Source organism: Lissotriton helveticus, chromosome 4_1 (genome assembly GCF_964261635.1).
Source record: "Lissotriton helveticus chromosome 4_1, aLisHel1.1, whole genome shotgun sequence".
NCBI classification, from domain to species: domain Eukaryota; kingdom Metazoa; phylum Chordata; class Amphibia; order Caudata; family Salamandridae; genus Lissotriton; species Lissotriton helveticus.
In genome coordinates, this window is record NC_136063.1 from 1,137,969,272 (window position 1) to 1,137,992,163 (window position 22,892).

General features: G+C 45.3%; 1 protein-coding gene across 1 annotated transcript in view; it reads left to right on the top strand.

The window, feature by feature from the left end:
- The window catches only part of CHMP5 (charged multivesicular body protein 5), a 188,043-nt gene that overhangs the window by 82,223 nt on the left and 82,928 nt on the right, over positions 1-22,892 (top strand). Inside the window, exon 4 of the mRNA XM_078687742.1 lies at positions 6,651-6,744. Within this exon, the coding sequence (XP_078543868.1) occupies positions 6,651-6,744 (94 nt within the window). The remainder of the gene's footprint in view (positions 1-6,650; positions 6,745-22,892) is intronic.

Genomic DNA, 22,892 nt, shown 5'->3' on the forward strand with positions numbered 1-22,892 from the left:
CTGCTCACCTTCACCAACAAATCCTCCATTCAAGTTAGTTGCGGAAATCTCCCCACAATTTGCCCCTAACTTTAGATAAGGTTTCGTAGGTTGATCGGCCCTCTGGTCTGTAGCACCCACCGTTTTTAGTGTCCCCATTGTTTCTTTATCATTCACGGTCTCCCCAGTGACCCCAGTTCCTGTATTTGGGTATATTGGTTGTCATTCGTTGCTATCCAATCCTGAGCAGTTTCTCTCGCCTGCTCTACCCATAGCTCAAGAGATTTGCTCTTGAAGCTGGGGGCAAGATTTTCTTAGCTGGATCATCGATTGTGCAGGGGCACTGGTCCTAAATTCTAGGGCAAAGATTTTCAGCAAGAGAGGCATATTTCATGGTAAGCTCTATGGAGTCATATTTATAACTTGGGGCGCTAAACCTTTTTTGTCTCCAAAATGTCTTCCCTTATCACTGACCGACAGCCTCTGACATGTCGCAACCAGTGAATGGCTTTATTCGTCAGAGAGTCAGGGTGCTCTTCGTTACCGCTTGAGAGTTAGGGAACATTGGTCATATATATTTTGTTACGGGAGTGGCCTTTATTAGCGTAGCTAATCCCTTTTTTCCCCTGGGTACTAACAGTTGTTGTTTTATCCTGCTCTCGAGCTTTAGGCGTTATAATGGATCCTCCTGTCATGGTTCTAGACTTCTGTTGGATTTCGGGGGCATTCACTGTGACTCTAGGACAGTGAGTTTTAAGTCCTTCTTTTATGCTTGTCTTTATAGTAAGTCCAGTCTTACTAGGGTCAGAGGCATACGGTACAATTAGATCACTACTCTTATCCCTAACTGGGGCTTGATGAATTTTACGGTTTAAGGGGAAAGAATCCTGCAGGCTTATTGTCGAATTTGCTTGCATTTTCCTTCCTCCCTCACCCTCGCCCCTAACTAGTATGGTTAGGTTCTTTACTAGAGTTTTTAATGAATCTACCTCATCACGAAGAAGAATTACTAGGTTTGTTAGATTAACGACTTCTTCAGTGACTGCTGCACCCTTGCTGCTGTTGAATTTAAACGCATCGTCCAAATTGGCTAACTGCCCCCCCCCCCCCACGGCGGTAGAATCTGTGTCTAACAGCACTTGAGGGGCAGGGGGCTCATTATGAATATCAGCCAGGACTGTATACCTGTTATGACAAGGTATCGCTGGAACAGTGGCCGTTGGTAGAACGTCACAGGTGGTGTTAGTAGGTAAATCCTGGACTGCATGACCCTGGGCCTTGTTCTGTATAATCGAGCAATCCCCATTGTCTTTGTTGTTATCAATCCTTGATTTTTTTTGCCCGAAACATTGCTGGTATTATTGGTAGATTATTAGTATCCTCTAGTAATCTTAATTTATGACCTCTCCGCTACACTGACCCTGGTCAGCTTCTAGGATTTCCCTACAGTCATCAACAAGATCATTGATTCGCTCCATAACACCTACAGCTGCATGACTAACCGCTTTTCTAGGTTTCTTTCCCTTTTTGTTTTTTTGGGGGTTTACCATCCCCTCCCCCCGCCTCCATGGTTTTTGGTTTCCCCATGGCACCGGTATATAACCTGCTATGCCCGCTAACAATATGCTCTTATTAGTGGAGACCAAAGTTTACCCGGTATCACACAGCCTAGCTACTTAATCCTGGCCTTGCCTGTGTTGCACTCAGACCTTAAATATTGTACGGGCCTACCGTGGGTATGAAGTAGTAGATGTTATGGGTGTGGCCCTGCCCTGCCTCGGTCTGCCCCGGACGGCCACAGATGGCCCGCCCTTTTCCCGTGCTTGGCCCGGCGCGTCCCGCGATGCGGAGGGAGCCTCTGGACTTAAGTAGCGCCTCCGGGCGCGAGGGTGGCGAGAACCGGAAGTGCCCGCTAGGCTGTCTGGGAGCTGTAGTCTCCGGCCGCAAGATGTAGGAAAGCGGCGGCAGGGAGACTCACAGCGTCAGCCCCCCAGAAGCTGCAGGCGAAGACTGGTCCAGCAGGTAAGTGCAGCCTTCGAAGAATAGCACTAAAAGGTTACTTGAAGTCGAGCTAGACTGGGGTAAAGCCAAAGTTCAGGCTGACCACAATGGAGGGCAGGCCGGCTACAAGACTCAAACAGGTTCCGCTGACAAAGTACCTAGGCTGTAACAAAGCGTAGACCTCGAAAGTATGATGTGTGAGTTCAGATTCATGCAGTTGGGTCGATGCCTCGAAGTCGAGCCTCGCAGTTGAGTCGTGTGTCGTCGTTGAACCCCTTCTAATGCAGGCGCTGCGTTTTCGTCGAGCTTCTCAGTCAAGAACTCGGATCGGCGAAGCGTTGTTGTCGAACCTCGCAGTCTGGTCTGGCGTCGAGCCGCGGAGGGATATCATTGGATAAACTTGGCATAAGGTTTATGATGCATCAGTTTTGGAGCAAAACAGCTGCGAGCCATCACCCACCCCAGACGTGTATTCGAGACGGGCTGCAAGGCACACAGAGTGGTAAGCGCATAGAAACTTCCACTTTCTAAAAGTGGCATTTCTAAAATAGTAATGTTAAATTTAACTACTCTAGTAAACAGGATTTAGCATCACCATTCCTAAGATATGAAACATGGTGCAAGTACTCCTTTCTAATCAGGAATTAAAGCTTAAGTGTTTTATGGAATTCCCAGTGCTAGCCTAGGAGATGAGTTGGCCTCACAGTAGTGAAAAACGAATTTAGCTGTTTGTCACTACCAGGTCATGTAAAACTTAAAAGTACACGTACTACCTTTTACTTACAAAGCACCCTGCCCTTAGGTTTACCTAGGGTCTACCTTACAGGTGACGTATATGTAATGAAAGGGGATTTTAAGGCTTGGCAAGTGGTTTTAAATGCCAAGTTGTAGAGACCGTAAACTGCACACACAGGCGTTTGGCAGGCAAGTTTGAAAGGCTACTTCTGTCTGTGGCACAACCAGTAATGCAGGTCCACTAGTTGCATTTATATTTATATAACAAGCCCTGGTTAAATGGTATACCACTTTACAAGGGACTTATAAGTAAACTAAATATGCCAATTAGGTATACACCATATGTCACCATGTTTAGGGAAGAAGCACATATACTTTAGCACTGTTCAGCAGTGGTAAAGTGCTCCGAGTCCTAAGGCCAACAAAAAGATACAGTAAGAAAGTTGAGGCCAGCAGGCAAAGAGTTGGAGGAAGTCGGGTAGTTGGAAGGTTAAACTAGCCGAAAAATGCATAGCATTTTAAGTGGTGTAAAGTAGCCCTGGACGAAACCAAGCTAAAAGCTATAGACCTAGCACTAACAACTTCGCAAAGGGAGCTGGACACCATCCCTCTAGCCCACCCAGTTCGGGTAGGGTTACGCTTGTCTTCCAGGAAACCATCAAGACTGTAGGGAAATTATTCCTGAAGCAAGTGTGTGGGGGCAAGACCATAGGGATCCAGAAAGCAAAGGGTGTGCATGATTGGTTTACCCCTATATGTAGACATAAAAAGTCAGCCCTGATTAAGGCCATTAAAGGCAAGTCACAACCCTTGATACAGTGCGCTAGAAAAGAGTATAAGCAGGCAATAACAAATGCAAAAAAGGAGTGGGAAGACGAGTATTGGCAAACCTTAAAAGAGGCTAGCTCCAGTAAGGATGCTAGGTGCTTCTGGGATACCATAAGAGCTAGAAATAGACCAGACAGCGACATCATTACATGTAACATCACTAGCCAAGCATGGTTTGACCATTTCTCAAAGCTATATACCTGTCAGCATGGGATTAGTGCCTTAGCTACATCCGACTTTCATGTTTTGGAGGATGACTCAAATGAGTCCCCCTTCACAACTAAGGAAGTGGAATATGCTATTAGCACTATTGTGCCCCAAAAAGCAGCCGGCCCAGATGGCATCCCTGGGGACTTGCTTCGTTCAGACAAGCAAGCTGAAATGGGGGAAGTTCATTCACTCTTTGCTCACCGCAATTCATAGGGGTGCTGCCATCCCTGAGTCCTGGAAAGGGGCCGAGGTTGTGCCGATTTTTAAAAAGGGGCTGAGGGATGACCCCTCCAATAATCGGCCCATAAGCTTGCTAGACACAACCCAGAAAGTTGTTGGTAAGGTGCTGTTGGAGAGAATACTACAATGGATTGATGAGAATGAAATTCTCTCCGATTACCAAGCAGGGTTCAGGGCTGGGACAGGCACAATAGAACAAGCGTTCAGATTAATGCTAATTTACTGGAAGGTGGTGGTCATAGGCAAAGGCAGTCTTTATCTCGCGTTCATCGACCTAAAGACTGCCTTTGACCTTGTGCCTAGGGAGATTCTTTGGGGAGTACTCGCCGACATGGGGCTCCCTCGTTACATCCTCTCCATGTTGGTGAGGCTCCACGAAGATAACTTTGCCCAGGTAACATGGGGTACAGAGGGCGAGAAAACCAATAGAATCCCGGTAGAGAGAGGGGTTCGCCAGGGATGCGTCCTTGCTCCCACCCTTTTTTCATTATATGTTAATGGTGTGGTTGAGCATCTGCTAAAAGATCCTTCAGATGAACCATCCCTGGCGGGCGAGAGCGAATTCCCACCCTCCTATTTGCGGACGACACGCTCTTGTTGTCCAAGTCCCCAATGGGCCTTCAAAATCTCCTTGACAACTTCCAGATCTTCTGTTCGGAGCGGGGTCTAGTAATCCACACCGACAAAACAAAATATCTGGTGATGAATCCCCCAAAAAAACTTGGCCGAGCCCCTATGCTGAATCTTGTGCCTTTGGAAAGGGTCACCGTGTTCGATTATTTGGGCATACGAATATCACATACCATGCAGTGGACCCCACACCTTTGCAAAATGTTGCTAACTCATAAGAGGGTAGCCGGGGCATTGCTCAAGGAGCAGCGTTCCTGTTCAATAGGGCCAATAGCCCCTGTCATCGACATTTATAAAGCAAGGGGAGTTAGCTCTGCTTTTTACGGGGCAGAGCTATGGGGTACTAATAGAACAGATGAATTGACATAGATGAAAATAAATTCTATAGGGCCCTTATGTCACTTCCCCAGAGCACCCCAATGATACCCTTAATGCTGGACCTAAGTTGTCGCCCCATTAGCGATTTGGCAAAGCTGCGGCCGTTGCTCTTATGGGCCCGGCTGTGGCGAGTACCCGAACTGGCCAAATATGCTAACGGGCTATCTGAAGTCATGTCATTGCCTGGATGGCATAAAATAAAGTGGTTAAAAGATGTAAAAACTCTGCTCGGTGATTTGGGCCTAAGTGAGGCATGGGATGGTAGGTCCTCCTCCGAAAGCAACTCTAAAGAGTCTTTATTGGAACTGGGTTGCGTTTCGAACCAGTACTAACCATGCTCTGGGTAGGCTTACGGACGATTTTCTGAAGTTTAAGGACCTGCCGATCCGGGAACTCTACCTGGATATTATCTGGAAGCCACTTGATAGGGTTCTTTATTTCAGGTTTAGGGTCGGGGCTCTGCCAGTGCGTGCCCTCACAGCTCGCTGGAAACCCCCGGCTCAGACAATAGCATTTTGCCCTATTTGCCCAACTAGGCCAGAAACTATAGCGCATTATATGTTTGAATGTCCGGAGTACATGCATCCAAGAAACAGATGGCTTAAACCATTGTGTCGGTTGCTAGGCACTAGGTCTCATAACGAGGCGTTGCATATTTTAACGGCAGACTCACGGCCATTGTATGCCTGTGGCCTGTCTAAATTCCTGTCATGGGCATAGCATCTTAGAAGCAAAAGGCTTAAATAAAATGTTTAATTAGTTTTCAAACCAATTATTCAAAACGTTTTTTAACTTGTAAATATTGAATGTAAAAATTGGTGTAAATAGATTATTTCATGTTCTTATTTCCAAAATGTGTTTTTAATATGAAGCTCTTATGATATGTTTTCATCGAAATAAATAAAGCCCCTTTTTTATTTTTTTTATTTTTTTTTTACTTGGTATAGCATTTACCAGCGAGAAAACGGCTTGTGGTTTTGCTTGATGAATAAGTTTGTTTTTATTTCATTACAGTTCAGACCTTAGTGAGCTTACCAAACTGGTTGTTAAATGATGTTGATTAATGCCTTAATGTTGATATGTGGCTCATTCATTAGAGTTGTGTATGTTTGTTTTCTGATGGTCTTGTGGTAGCATGACGTGAGTGTGTCTGTGTGATATTCTTTAATATGTATATGTGCGTTTTTCTTTTAAAATATCATTAATCTGCCAGATTGCCAAATCTATTTTGTACCATTAGTCTTGATAAAAATCTAAAAAAAAAAACATCTGCCATATGACACCTGCTCCACAACTACCTGTAAACCATTCCTTGCTTGGTCTACATCTTCATGCGTGTGAAGAACATTGTTCTCACTAGAAGTGTATGGCCAACTGAAGTTAAATACTCCCAAGTAAACATGTATTCCTCTCACATTAATTTCTAGCTTTGCACACTTGCTTTTTTTCACCCCTGCATCTATTATTGCTGACCCTTTAAAATTGCTTCTTCTTGTCTGGTGTATTATTTTAATTATCATCTGTTCCCCTGCATGTGGCCAATACTGCCTTTACTTGATGCTGTGTATGATTTGTTGACTACGAACAACTGCTAAATAAACAAGAAAACAATATTATCCGCTGACGTCACTTTACTATATGAACCACAGGTATGAATCGCAGAGAGATAACCTGTCACAGCAGTCCTTCAACATGGAACAAGCAAATTACACAATCCAGTCACTGAAGGATACAAAGACAACGGTATGGTGAAAGAAATTGTATTGCCTCACTCTATGCCTTTCATTGAATAACCTACTCCATCTCCAATCACTTTACCATGTTCTTGAAACTGCATTTGCTCATGTTGCAAATTTCATGACCTCTGCTCACCAAAATCACGATCATCTATTCCCATGCTGCTACATCTAGCTATTTCAGTACCGTCGGTCCTACTTTGCTCCCCTTTCAATACTTCAAGCATTTCTTCTTCAGCTTTCAATTAGTTCTCCAACCGCTTCAACTACTCCTTTCTAAAAAAAAATCCAGAATTCGAAACTATACACTCAAGCCACTCCTTTTTGTTCGGTGTGCGTCATGGCTCAGCCTTGGGACCCTCCCTTTTCTCACTGCACCATCTGTAAGCAGATCACACCCAAATCTTTCTCATTTCCAGTTCTGTCCCTCCTTCTCAAGTCAGGCATATTTTTATCTACCTGCGTGCTGTTTGTCACTTGGTGTCTTTAGAATCCCACCTGATGAATTCAAGAAAAAGTGAGGTCCTCTAATTTCTGTACCCATCTCGGCTATCCCTTTTTAGGTCTCGCTAGACGTAAGCAAAAGCGAAGCTTTTGCTGTCTATGCGAGACAACTTATGTAGTTACTTTTCGGGGAATGAGGACAGCAAAGTGCCACGCGCATTTGCAGGCCGAGATTCGACCTCGTGAGCGCGCACGTCGTCACTCACGCATGCGCACAAAGAAAGCCATACACACTGCATATACACACACGCACCCCCCTTAATCAGACACACAGCGCACACAGACAGACAGACGCACGCACAAACACACTAAAACAGACACACGCGCATACACCCCACCCCCACTCACCCCTCCTCTCACTCAACACACTTACCTGTTCTGGCGGTGCTCGGCGGCGGATCTGCATCTCGGGCGGCGGTAGCGCTTTGCGGGACTCTAAAACAGACACACGCGCATACACCCCACCCCCACTCACCCCTCCTCTCACTCAACACACTTACCTGTTCTGGCGGAGCTCGGCGGCGGATCTGCATCTCGGGCGGCGGTAGCGATTTGCGGGGCTCTCTCACCACATGAGAGCCCCGCCTTCCCCATGCGCCCGCCCGCTCTTCACCCGGTCCCCCATCTCGGGACCGGGACTCAATGCGGAGCCTTCGTGGCTCCAGGGGCAGCTCTCTCTGTCTCTCGCCGCGATGGGGCGGGACTTCCGGTTGGGGCCGCGCTGGGATTGGCCAGCTTCCCAACCGCTTCCGGGTCGTCGCGGGCAGCGCGGCGGCCCTGCACAGCCATGATGCGTATGTTCCCTTTCAACTTCAGACACCGTTTCTTGTCTGATTCCAATCAAGAGACCTGTAGAGTTTAGTTTTTCTGTTTGCTGCTGAGTTTTGCCAATTTCTTGGTTTACACTCGAACTATGCACAAATATATCCACTCCCCTCCCTCAATCAGTACCTCAATCAGTACCTCATTCAGTACCTCATTCAGTACGTCATTCAGTTGATTACAGTATTCAAATACTGCTTTGCCTCCAATAAATACTATTTAGCTGATCATACATCACATGTACCGGTTTTGAAATTTGTAGTTGTGAACGCGGTTTCATTTTCATAATATAATAATTCAAAAAAAGTCCAGTTTTATTTGTGTGGATGAAAGCGATTTAGCACATCCCATAATGTAAGAATTACCCTTTTAAACTTTACTGTCCCTTCCCAATGCTGTTATCCCAATTTGTTTCCTTCAACATTTGTGACCTAATTTAACCACTTCGCAGTCAGCACTGCTCCCGTTTTAAAGCATGTTTGCTGCAGTAATAGATCTACCTTTTAAGTTATCTAAACCTTCCCGACGTGAGTATTTTCATACTTATCTTCCACTATCCCACATGACTTCCATGATAACGGAGTACACCATACAAAAGGCTGAGTGTCCACAAGAGTGTGAATACCATCTCCGTCCGAATCCCAGACCCTAGCCCATTCTGAATTACACAAGCTCCAGACTTCTGATCCTGTTAAACATTTGCCTATAATTATTACAAGCTCAGTTCAGTACCTAGTTTTACCTCTACTTTGAGTCCCTACCAGAGTCTTCCAAACATCGTATTACCTGTAGCTACACATCTCCATAGTGAGGTTGCTAAATATCAAACAATCAATGTCTGCAGGGTGTAGAGTCAAAAGAATAAGATCCAACAGGTGGAGTGTTTTAAGATTAGGGATTGCTCTTTTTCCCTACTCACCCTCACACACCCTCACACACCCTCTCTCACCCTCACACACCCTCTCTCACCCTCACACACCCTCTCTCACCCTCACACACCCTCTCTCACCCTCACACAACCTCTCACCCTCACACACCCTCTCTCACCCTCACACACCCTCTCTCAACCCTCACACACCCTCTCTCACCCTCTCTCACGTCCTCACTCACACCCCTCCTCACCCTCACACACCCTCTCTCACCCTCACACACCCTCTCTCACCCTCACACACCCTCTCTCACCCCTCACACACCCTCACTCACCCTCACACACACACCTCTCTCCCCTCACACCACCCTCGCACCCTCAAACACCACCCCCTCGCACCCCTCTCACCCCCCTCTCACCCCCCTCTCACCCCCCTCACTCACCCCTCACTCACCCCTCACTCACCCCTCACTCACCCCTCACTCACCCTCACACCCCTCACTCACCCCTCACCTCCCCCTCTCACCCCCCTCACCCCCCTCACCCCCCTCTCACCCCCCCTCTCACCCCCCTCTCACCCCCCTCTCACCCCCCTCTCACCCCCTCTCACCCCCTCTTACCCCCCTCTCTCACCCCCCTCTCACCCCCCTCTCACCCCCCTCTCACCCCCTCTCACCCCCCTCTCACCCCCTCTCACCCCCCTCTCACCCCCCTCTCACCCCCCTCTCACCCCCCTCTCACCCCCCTCTCACCCCCCTCTCACCCCCCTCTCACCCCCCTCTCACCCCCCCCTCACCCCCCCTCTCACCCCCCCTCTCTCACCCCCCCTCTCTCACCCCCCCTCTCTCACCCCCCCTCTCTCACCCCCCCCTCTCATCCCCCCCTCTCATCCCCCCCTCTCACCCCCCCTCACCCCCCCCTCACCCCCCCTTCTCACCCCCCCCTTCTCACCCCCCTCTTCTCACCCCCCCTTCTCACCCCCCTTCTCACCCCCCTCTCTCACACCCCTCTCTCACCCCCTCACTCGGCGCTCTCTGTGTGTGTGTGTGTGTGTGTGTGGCTCTGTGTGTGTTTGTGGGTGCAAATGCAATAGGTCTCGCATTTGCGAGAGATTAAGCTATTGGCATTGTAAATGACAATGCCATTTATTTATGTTTTAAAAACCAACACATATTAAGTAACAATTTTGTCATTTACAGTGCCAATAGCTCTAACTTTTGCAAAGGCGAGACCGTTGCATTGTAAATGCTTGTTCTAAATCTGTCCACTTTCCTTTTCCTGAATTTTGCCACCTCTCATAGAAATCGCTGCTTTCTGTTCAATCCTTCTGTGCATTGGGAATCTTTCATAGCCACTGTGTCAGCATGCTGTAAATGTCTAAATATGGGAGATGCACACTTTCATTTCATTCCACCGAGCTAAAGCACTGGTCAATACTCCGCACCCTGGACCTTTGAAATAGGTTACTTGTAAGCCTCCCCAGTACTCTTTTCTTCGACCGGGCAAGGTCTTAAACTTTACAATTAACCTCCTGAAACACACAAATCTTCCTAAACGTATCAGGGCCCTCTTAAGACTACTGAGAATGATATTGATAGCCACCCATCATGTATCACCTAGATACCTATCTGACTCCCCATCTACTTACACACCTACCTGCAATTCAAGGTTTGCCAATAAAAGCCTCCTTGTCTTTCCCACATGCATTGCATCTACATTTCGATATTCTGCCTCCCAAAAAACCTCCTCTGGTATGCACTTCCACCGCAATTCGAGCTTGTGCAATTCTCCACAATGTTAAAAATGCCCTTAAGTATCTCCTGCTATTTGGAAGAAAAGGACTAACTCCTTCATTTGCTGTCTTGTAATGGTCCTTTTTCCTCCCTTGCTTATACTTATATTTTGGTACATGTTAATTACAGTATTTTGTTCTTTCTGTGTTCCAGTTTGTACATTTGTACTATATTTCTTATCAAAATACTGTGGCCATCTATAAATAATCAGTACAGCAGGTATAATTGGTATTTTAAGAGTAGTAGTATAATGTACACATATCTTCTTTTGAAACAGTTAAAAGGCAGCATGATGTTACATTATATTCCACCTTTGCCTAGAAATTAAATGCCATAAGGGTGACTTGAAAGGAATGAAAATTGTTCCTAACTCTCATGTAGGAAATTTGCAATTCTATTAAGGACGCAGAGGCGAGGATTATGCTTTACTCTCTTTGCTTTATTAAATAGCAGCCTTTTTTAAACACAAACATTTCCTTAAGATTCAACATAAAGCGAAGAAAAACTAACAGTCCCAAGAGTCCCTGGGAATGGTATCACAACGTAACCAATGAAAGTCCAACAGTAGTTTACTTCCGTGGCCAATCTGGGTCCACATGAGGGTGTAATAGCCCTTTCTCTGTTCTGATCCCCCCCCTTTCTTCGCACGAGTCATGCCACAGTAAGTTTCTTATTGGTCCGACTTGGATCCATTCGAACTTAAGAATAAAAGAGACGAATCAGGGATAATCTGTGTACGGAGCATTTCGCACAGACAATAAGATACAGAACATCATTAATGTGACTGTCAGTTTAGGCCTATAAAATCCATACAGCCTTACTTGCGCCTTAGGGCAGGTCTTTCATCGGAGAGAAATGACTTCTCGCCAGATGGGATAATCCTTGCCTCCGCGTTCCTAATAGAATTGAATCTTTCCTACACGAGAGTTGGGAACAATTTTCATTCTATGTCAGGACCGGAGGCGAGGATTATGATGGTTCAAAGCTTGCTCACTACCAGATGAGCCATATCCACCACCGGCTTGAAGTAGAACTTCTTAAAAGTGGAGTCTGATGACCAATCGGCGGCATTCATAATGTCCTCTAACCTTGCCCCAGGGAGCAGGCTTTCGATGCTATTGCTTCCCTGGTAGAATGGGCTCCAAGCATGGTCAAGTCGATGCCTGCCTCCTGCATAACCCACCTAACCCATCTTGCAATCGTGGGTGAGGAGACTGCCCAGTGCGGTTTCTTAAGCGCAATTAGAAGTTGTCTCCTCACCCGGAGGGCGGTATTCTTCCGACATCAGTTCATACTCTTTGAGACACTTGACTACGCAGAGTTTTGGGGAGTCAGGGAAGGCTGGGTATTCTATAACCCTTGTATTAGTTTTGGTCCTCCTAGACACTGTGAAATATATCTTAGAACTTAAAATATTATGTTATATCCAGGGCCTGAACGTCCGAGACTCTTCTGCAGGAGATTAAACACAGTAACATTGCCAATTTGGCAGACAACTCTTAACATGAAAATAATCTATTTTGTTGCCATGAAAGGAAGAGGCTTAGTACTCTGTTAACATCCCAAAGCGCCGAATACCTCGGCGATGGCGGCAGTGAGAGCTTAATTCCCGGAAGGAGCCTACATACAAGGACATGTTCTCCCACAGGAACTATTGTCAACTGGGTTATGTCCCGCAGATATTGCTGAGCAGAAGGTATTTATGGATCGGTAGGCCTTCCGTTGCTAGCTCTGCCAAGAAGTTGACTACCTGCACTACTTCGACGCCCAAGGGATCGAAACCCCGTCGCAGACTCCAACTGGTCCATGCTGACCTGTACCTCTTGACTGAGCTGTCTGCCCAAGCCTTGTCCAGGAGGTCCTGAGCCAGGCTTGAATGTCCTGGGACTGACCATCGTCCCCTGTAATACGCCACACCATCAGGGTGCAGGCGCCGTCCAGGACTAACTGGTGAGGAGTCCTGTCCGGATTGAAAAGGAGATGAGGAATCCAGGGGAGTTGGATTGGAGAATCCCAGGAAAGTTCCAGTAGAACCGGAAACCACACTTGAAATCTACAAATCGGGGTGATCAAAACCACCTCTGCCCGTTGCCGTCTGATCTGAGCCGTTGTCCAGGTGATCATGGCGAAGGGTGGAAAATCATATCCATGCTCGTGAGCCCAAACCGGTCCACTGAGAATGGACCACATCCTGCATGGAACTTCGCAAATACTCCCGGATCTAGTTTCCACAAGCTAGAGTCTCTCAGGTTGCGGGAGTGCCAATCCGCCACTTGGTTCTCCTGGCCCAGAAGCTATTCCGCTGTCATGAAAATCTGATGTTCTAGGCAATATTGCCAAAACCCGGTCGCCAGGTCTGAGAGGACTTTGGAGCGCGTCCCGCAAGATGGTTGATGTATCTGACGGCTGACACATTGTCCATCTTGAGTAACATGCAAGACTGTGCTTTGTCCCTCATCCAACATCGGACTGCAAAGGAGCCTGCTAGAAGCTCTAAACAGTTGATGTGTAATGATTGTTCTTGTGGAGACCATGACACTCCTGTGGAAATATCGACCCATCCAGCACCCCAACCGGAACTGCTGACATCTGATTCTATGACAAGGTCCGGGGCAGAACCGAAGATTGCTCTTTCATTCCATGCCTCCATTTGGGGAAAGCCACCATGAAATCTCTTCTCTCACCTCGTCCTTGAGCTCGACCATTTGGGAATATGTGAGACCCTTCGGAGATGGGTGGCCTTTAGACGCTACGGGGCTCTAGAATGTAAGGGTCCCGGAAATATGGCCTGGATAGAGGAGGATAGGAGGCCTAGGAGGCGGGCAATCTGGTGAAGCGTAGTGTGAGGTCTGGCCAATGTGCGGTGTAGTTTGTGTCTTATTTTTGTCATTTTCTGAGAAGGTAGACTGCGGCAGGGAGAAAGTTACAGAGTTGATCGTGAACCCTTAAGAAAACTTCTGATTGGGATAGAACCAGGAGGGATTTCCCTTCATTTATTACAAACCCCAAACTCTCTGAGGCCCACTGCAGTTGGAAAGACAGCGGAGTCGTGGACTGTTCATGATAATCATGTCGTCCAGATAAAGATGAGGCGGATGCCTTGTGCTCCAAGGTGTTCTTCCACGTGTTTTAGAACATTGGTGGAACACCAGTGAACCGAGGACAATCCGAAGGGAAGACTCAACAATTCAAATGCCTGCTGGTGTCACAGGAACTGCAGGAAACATCGGTGTGGTGGAAAAATGGGTATCACCAGCTACGCATCCTTCAGATCGAGGAGAGTCATCCAATCTGAGGGGCTAAGACATCCCGCAGGAGGTGGATTCCCACCATTTTTAAATGGCGATACACCAACCATTCTTTGAACTCTTAGGTCTACAGGACGTCGACCCCCATCGTCCATGTCAACTTATTGCTGATAAACCCACATCGATGAATGGAGGTGTGCCGGATTGATCGTTTAGATAGTAAGTCCTGAATCTCTGCATCTATTAGGTTCATTTCCTCCGCAGAGAATTGAATCTATCTGGAGACCTTGCGTGGTTAGCAAGACCCAGGCATATGACGTTAAATCACGTCACTCTCTGGCGAAGCAAGCCATTCGCCCCCCCCCCACCTGGTAACGGAAGAAGCTTGTACACTCACCTGCTTTATGGTTGACGGATTGTCCCTTCTGGCTTCTTCCTCGGAAGCTCTGACCTTTTGTGGAAACGTGCCTTTTAATGGGCAAACCGGTGCAGGGGGTCACCCTTCTCTGTCTATTTATATGTTTTATTGACTATTCGTCAGCATTTGACAAAATTAACAGCTCACTCTGGCATAAGCTTAAGGAAGAAAAAGTACCACCACCTCTCCTAAACCAGTTAATACTCCTCCACACAAAAACATGGGTCCAAGTCAAACTAGGAGATGGTAGGTTTGTGTCCTGGAAATTTCCAACAACCATGAAGCTCAAACAGGGGTGCGTCTTGGCGCCGACACTTTTTAACTTGTATAGGTCTGATTTACCGTCAGAACTAGACACTTGTAATTCGCATGCGCCAAACATAGGAGGGCTGCTACTCTCTAATCTCCTGTATGCAGATGACCTTGTGCTGCTGAGTCGAACCCCCGTTGGCCTTCAGCATCTACTAGATATAACCAGTAGATATTCAGCAAATAATGGTTTAGCCATCAACTATGACAAAACAAAGGTAATGAGGATTCATCCAAGAAAGGAAACCTCCAAGTTTCGCTGGCACCTGGCCAACTCTACAATTGCAATAGTGGACCAATACAAATACTTAGGAGTGATAATAGACAATAAAGGCACATTTAACACACAAAAAGATTTAATCAAAAGAAGAGGCAACTCTATCGCTGCGGCAATAAAATCCATTAAGTATCTAACAACCGGCCCAAATCTAACTCAACTATTACGAGTCTGGCAAGCAAAGCTCATTCTGGCAATCACTTATGGGAGCGAGTGCATGAGTGGAAGAGCCGCGGCTACACTAGACAGCACTGTCTTAAGAGCGGCCAGAATGATTTTCAGTCTACCTAAGACTGTTTCGCCGGCCCAAATAAGGTTGGAATTCAGCCTGCAAAGCCAAGAAATAGCTCTAAAAGGAGTCTACGCCAAGAGCTGGTACAGGATCAAAATGGCTGAAGCAGGAACATTGAATTCTTACCTATGGGTTGAAATACAACGAAAGAGGGACTGTGCAGCCATGAGCCATCTTACCGCATCAAAAGAGCATATGGGACTGGAGGAACTTTGGGCAGCATCAGGTTCTTACCATTGTTTTAAACAGATCGTAAATAAGACCGTGAAAAAACTATCACTATTAGAAGACAAGGCGACACTGACAGAAAGAGCCCATGGATGGTTTGTTGTGCAAAGCTACGTCAAGCCCCTCCCCCCCCCCCGCAATCCTACCTAGGTGTAGGCTTTAACAGGAGGAAGAAAGAAAAATATCTTCCTCTCCGATTAGGCGTTCTACCATCATTGCAGCACCTTCCCCCTTGGAAACGATCACCGGGCCAGAAAACATGCAAGGAAGCTAACAAAATTATAATACACCTTTTGTGCATCTGCAGAGAATTACAAGCTGCACAATGCCAATTACTGAAGCCATACTTTGTAAGCGAGGCCGATAAGAACCTGTAGACAAGCAGTGATGGCATGACTCGGAGGAGAGAATGTTCAGCTGGTGTGTCGCTTCGTGCAATTCATAGAAGCGGCCAGGGAGAAACTCGGCTGATTAAACCACTGGTATGTTCCATCATTGTATCATTCTTTTGTTTTTACTTTCATAGCAAACAACAAAAACTGAGGTTACCTTTCTCCCGGACATCACATGCCTCAGCATAATTATCAACAGCAACCTACCTCTGCCGCTATTGTACATTTCCCCTTCTAATTGAACCGAGCATTTGTTTTATTTAAATGTCATTCTTCTAGATTCTTACTTCCCTCCTAAAATATGCTCAGGATTTGAAAACCCGTCAAGACATTGACTGCCAAACCCCTTACTAATGTACTGTATCAGACACAATCATGGACAATTGCATCAATGATGTTAATATGATGCATGGATATTTTATGAAATTATATTATTAAGCAGTCTTAAACCATGAACTTTGGTGCTGTAACATTTTTTTAACTTTTTTATTGAGAAATTATAAAGGTTTTAATTGACCGGACAGTAAACTATCACTCACTGTCCACGGGTCCATAGACCAACAAAATAGAGATTGGCACTGAAGCTGGGATTCAAATAACAAAGTTTATTAATCACTCATGAGTGGGACCACGTCCATACAACAACCTCAAGTGGTCCAGGAGGTCGTACATTGAATACACAGACCATGGTCTACACAGGAATAGTTACTGACAAACCTGGGCAGATGGAAGATCACTTAGTCAGCAAAGTGGGAACAGAACTGTTTACAACAGCAGAAAATAGTTGACAGTTACATCTTTAACCAGGTGCATTTCAGCAGCTTACAGGCCTTTGCTCAGCACATACATTGCTTTGGCCCAGTACAGAAGAAGTTAACTAAAGCTGATGAATCAAGCAAAATAGAAGGGCAAGCAACAGTGAAGACAGAAGAATTGCATAGCTAACAAAATGGATGCCGCAACCAAAATGGCTTCAGCTTATGCAAACGTAAATTATTTCAGATTTCCACAATGACCCTTTTAGCATATGCTGAAGACCTTTTCTTATGCTTTTGAGGGAATACGAAAAACATCGTGTCTATCAATCTGCATCATTTCATTAATTTCTTGATCACTTGCTAGTCGAGCATTTACATTCTTAACATTTTGTTTAGTCGGTATACACGAGGTACAAGTGGAAACACAAAGAGAACAAAGCATCGGGCCGCATTGAATACATTGGCAACAAGTGAAAAGAATAGCAAGAAATTTACATAGGGCTGACAATAGTTTCCAACCCAATACAATAAACATGTTCCATAGCCATCCAGTCAAAATCCACGTGCCAGAATCCTGATGGATTTCAGAGGCTATTTTATGCATCTTGAAAATTGCATCAAAAATAGAAGGGGTGTGGTCAGGGATGTAAATGGAGTAGCTACTCCAGATGATGCAAATGCAGCAGCTACTCCAGATCAGGGATGTGGAATTCCTATAGCCCGATGCCCAGGACATTTTGTTTGGGGTCACGAGCAACAAGTTTTAATGTGCATTTTGTCCTTGGGACAAGTAGGCCCAACCCCTACAGCACAAATCCTTTGGCTGCCAGTTTACAGTACCACATTATGGATCAGGGAAGGGTATTTCTCTGCAGTTTGGGTAATATTTGTATCCATTTGTTAATGATGTTCAGACTTGCTTTTATGATTCATTAATGGAAAGCCTTTATAATTAGCGTGAGCGCTGTAAGTAAATGTTGTTAGCTCCGACAGAACTACTGACAGTGGTTCCGATATAAAAATGTGTGCACACATTTTCAAAGTTTAGCAATTTGAGTCTATGTAAAATGCTCCCAGAGTGCTCCCTGAAAAGATGCAAATATTAGCAGAAGCTTGAAAGCAAGATTCATGATTCTTTGCTTTCAAAATAAAATGTTAACAAAAAAATGCAAGTAGGAAAAAAACAGTTAGCTAACGTACTGTAAAAGTTTAGGCACCTTCTCTTTGCAGCATCATTTAGTAACCTGTGTTGATGCATGCTAGTATTTCCCAAAAATATTCAAAATGGAAAATAAGTGTAACCAGTTTCAATAAGATGAGAGGAAACAATAAACAAGCATTGGCAAATCCATATGTCTCAAATTGGTAGTCAGACTTTTGGTTATGTCAGTGCGTGACTTGTTTTGGCATGGTTTTTGTAAAACCTTATTGGTGTGGGAGCTGCTGGGCCCTCATCATTATAACAAACATTGGCAAAAGCAAAAATTATTTTTGGTCTCAAAAAGCACACATTGCCACAGTATTTCCTGGCACTGAACAAAACTACTTTAAGTGCCAGTATGCTCCTTGTGAAAGAGCAGAATGTTGTCACTCACAGTGAAGCCAGCCAATGGACTGAGAGAGAGAGAGACAGAATTTTAATAAACACAAAAGGTCATGGTTAAAGCCAGACCTAATTAGGGACCCAATTATTAAATAAAGTCTTGAAAGTGCGCCCATGGTATATGTCTTTGCGTTAAGTGCAGATAATACAGCTTTCATGAATTCACAATAATTTATAGGAGTAGGCCAAGAAATCGTACTCCTCTAAACTATTTGTGAACTGCGTGTTTGCACGTTCACTTTATCTCCAACCACTTTTTTCCCAACCCTGGAAGAGGTTTTACGACTGTCATGTTCCGGGGTAAATTATCAACATTTTCAGTGTAGGAAAAGATTAGAGAAGAGTTGGTGAAAACCCTTAAACAAGCCAGTTAGTAGATTTGCACAGACTCAAAATGGCATTCCAACCCTGGAACTATTGCTAACCACTACATTCAACCCCAGTTTGTAGATCTGCAGAAACGCTGCAACATAAAATAATTGCTGGTATTCAAATCCTACAATATGAGCCCTGGCATAATCAGTGAGGTTATATCAGTGCTCTTTTATAATGAGATTGCTGCCATAATCTGTCGCAACATTACATGGCACAAAAGGGACAAGTGGATTTTGTTACAGGACAAGTAGATTTATGAAGCAACTTACCCCATGGACAAGTAGATATTTTATTAAATTCCACATCCCTGCCAGATGATGCAAATGCTCCACCACGGTCAGACAAGATGATGTCTAGAATCATTCTATTTTGGAGTCACAATTCTCTCAATTTGTAGTTCTTCTGTGATGTTTCCAAACGCCATTGCTGTCTGATTGGTTACAGCTTCTACCTCACATGTCAAGCGCCTGATCTTTCTACTGTTTAAGGCTGCACCAACAAAGAAGAATAGTCCCAAATTAAAGTCAATATACTGCTGTAGTGCAGTATCAGTTTGATCCACCACATCATTGTTTATTGTCCTCTTGAATCTGGTCTTGGAAATATCATTATATAGTTTATAGTCTTTATGGTAGGATGCAGGTGCCAAAAACACAAGTGGAAGCAAAAAGGACCCGTAGCAGCTACCTGACCAACCAATAGGTTTATGATGATAATCTTTACCTCCAAAAATGAAATGGGTATTGTGTGAGGACAGAAAACTGCTATTCATTCCAGTAATATTTAACACTGAAGTACTGTCACTTTTTCACACAGGAATATTGCCAATACTGATCACACAGAGATCCGCTCGAGCTCTAGTAACAGCGATAACAGGAGGCCCATTTCGCTTGGTTGTTCGAGTGTTCGGTAAAACATAGCGCGCAGAGGAATTTCCTCGACGATACTCCATTTCCTATACAGTTCCGTTAGCTTGTGGATCCCCGTCCTCATCAGGATAACAGACTTTATTCAACTGAACGTTTAGTCTTCCTACATCAGCATAAGTAATATTAGCAACTTCAGAGACCCTAAACAATGTAAACCAGGCTCTGCAGGAGCCATTATGTGAAAACCGCGAGGAAATAAAAGGCGTTCCTCCCTTTTTCTGATGAGCTGGCATCATTCCACATACCCAGCTGTTGGTAATGTTCGTGGCATTGTGTGTATGGTGCAACATCTGAATGAAAGTGTTATTAAGGTAGGACATTCTATGTTTTTGCTCATGATAAGGAAGAGTGAAGTAACGCTGTTCAATGGGGACAGGAGTAGTAGCCGTCAGTAGATTTCGGACAGGAGCTACTTCCCCTACAACCCGTGTTATTATAGCAACAATAACACCCAAAGTAAGTCCAGTAACAATCATTGTTCTTTTGCTACAAACTCTTGCAACCGTCGGTTTCTTTCCCTTAAGCATTTTCATTTTGTCGGCAAACAACAAAACAGATGGTGCCCTAAGGTCCTGGGCAGACGTTGTTTTTTCCTCACTAACATTGAGACGAATAGTCACTAAAAGGCTACCCCCCTTTGAAGTTAGTCTTTAACCACCCAGGACAGTGGCTCAAACAGTCTTTTTCAGCAACAAAGTGTCTTTGTTCCTAGGTTGCAGCTGATATCGGGATGTACCAGTAATCATGTGGTCTGGGAAGCTTCCTCAGATCCTTCAGGCGACACAGCTTGTCCTTTCTCGGTGACCAGGATATCGCGGTGATCCGTCAACGCAGCTGGGCTCACTAGGTCTTGCAACACTTTTCGACAGTGTGTCGCATGGACCCAGTTTTTCCGGTTCGTCACTCGAACTGCAGTCCTGGTGGCCAACAGCACTTGTTCGGGGCCTCGCCACCTCGGTGCTAGGGAGCTGGTCCCTGGTCCTCTGGAAGGATTTAATCACCACGTAGTCACCAGGGCGCAAGCAGTGGCCCTCACCTTGCGACCTGTCTGGAAGAGTCTCCTGGACCTGTTGATAAATAGAAGACAAACTGTCAGTCAACTGGGACAAATAGTCATTCATCAACGTAGGGTACATCATGTATAGGGCGTGGCCTAGGAATCCCCCAAATATTCATTGGCCTTCCAAAAACCGCCTCATACGGTGTGAGGCCAGATCGTGTATGTGGTATCGATCTAATAGATAGCAATGCTATAGGCAGTGCATCAGGCCATTTCAAAGATGTGGAAGCCTATATCTTAGCCAATTTCAATTTCAGGGTAGATTTGTAATGTTCCACTAGTCCTGCTGATTGTGGGTGAAAAGCAGCATGAAACTTCTGCTTAATTCCCAACCCTTTCATGAGATACTCCACAACTTGCCCAATAAAATGGAGTCCGTTGTCACTCCACTAAACTCGACAAATCCCAAATTGAGGAAAAAAACTCCTTTAGGAGCCACTTTGCTGTAGTAAGAGCTGTATTATCTTTTGTAGCGTATATCTCCACCCATTTGCTAAAGGCACAAACCACTACCAGAACATACTTTAGGTTGTTACAGCGCTCAAACTGTATGTAGTCCATTTTCAGGACCTCAAAAGGTGCAGTAGGTATTGCAAAACCTCCTGTTGGAATTTGTGTTCCCTTTCCAGGATTATACTGGAGACAAGACTAGACTATTTTCTTAGCCGTACCAATAATCTCTGGATGATCCCAAACTTGCATAAGTTGCTTTGCTATTGAGGATGCTCCAACATGTGCCGGCCCATGTGCCATATGAATCATAGGGTGTAAATAGGCTGTGGGTAACTTCCATTTTGTCATTTCTTTATTCCTCCAACAGCCTTGACCATTAAATTGCTCCCTCCTTAGACCAATGATCTAATTCATCAACAGAGGCAGATTGTTGCATGTCCAGGACCTCTTGCCTGGCATCATTCCAACGTTCAGCCTGTGATTGAACTACATACATAGATGTGGTACTTCGCTGCATTGCGGTCTCCCGAGCTGTGTAATCTGCAAAGGCATTGCCTGCTCCTATTTTATCGGTCACTTTCTTGTGTGCGCTACATTTAACTATTGCCACTTTCTTAGGATAGGTCAAGGCAGTAAGGAGATTGTGTACTAATTCCCCATGCACTATTTGTGTCCCATGTGAAGTGAGAAAGCCTCTTTCTTTCCAAAGCTGCCCGAAGTTATGTGCCACGCCGAAGGCGTATTGGCTATCAGTGTAAAAGCAAAACTGTACTAAGCTCACATGCTCTTGTCAGTGCTATCAACTCGGCTGCTTGAGCTGACTTCTGTGGGATACGAGCTGTCTCAACCACTGTCTGAAGTGTTGCAATTGCATAAGTAGCAGATATAGTGCCAACAGCGAACTTCAGGCAGGATCCATCGACCCACAATTCTCCATCAGCACTAGAAAGAGGTGTATCTTGTAGGTCAACAGGACCCTTTGTGTGTTCTTCAGTAAGGAATATACAATCGTGTAGCTCTTGTGACTGAGACTAAGCAGCTGGAAGTGGCAATAATGTAGCAGGATTTAAAGTCAATCATCTTTTCAATGTGATATGATGGGCCAAAAGTGTCAATTCATATCCTGTCAAGCGGGCCCAGTTGTGTCTTTGTTTGATTTAACAAGGTATCGACTGAATGAGGTACTAAAACAAACATGTGAAAAGACAATTCCCTCACTCTGATGTATGAACACAGCCGCCGCCACTCAAAAACAACCAGGCAGCACACGGGCAACTGGATCAAGGACAGCCGGAAAATATGCATTAGGACATTGTTTATCACTGTGTATCTGTGTTAAAACCAAGAGGGCACAACCTTCACTCAGGTGTACATGAAGTGTGAAAGTCTTAGTGTAGTCTGGAGTTCCTAATACTGGTGCCGAACAAAGAGCTTGACATAGCGGTTGGAAGGCATTCTGGTATTCAGTAGTCCATGGGAGAGGCATCGGAGTGTCTTTAGTCAAAAGGGCCAACAAGGATTTAATAATGTACGAAAAGCTAGGGATCTACTGCCTACAGAAAGAAGTAAGGCCAATCAATGCACGAACATCCTTCTGAGTACGGGGCACAGGAATATCTAAAATGGTCTGAATGCGGTCTGGTGTGAGTGCCCATCCCTCCTTAGACAGGAGGTGACCTAAATAGGTAACCTGCTGTCTACAAAATTGCAGTTTCTTCCGAGAGACTTTGTGATGGTGAGAGGCAAGAAATGATAATAAAGACAGTGTGCCTTCTTTACACTGTTCAGGCGTATCGGCAGTCAACAAGATGTCATCAACATATTGA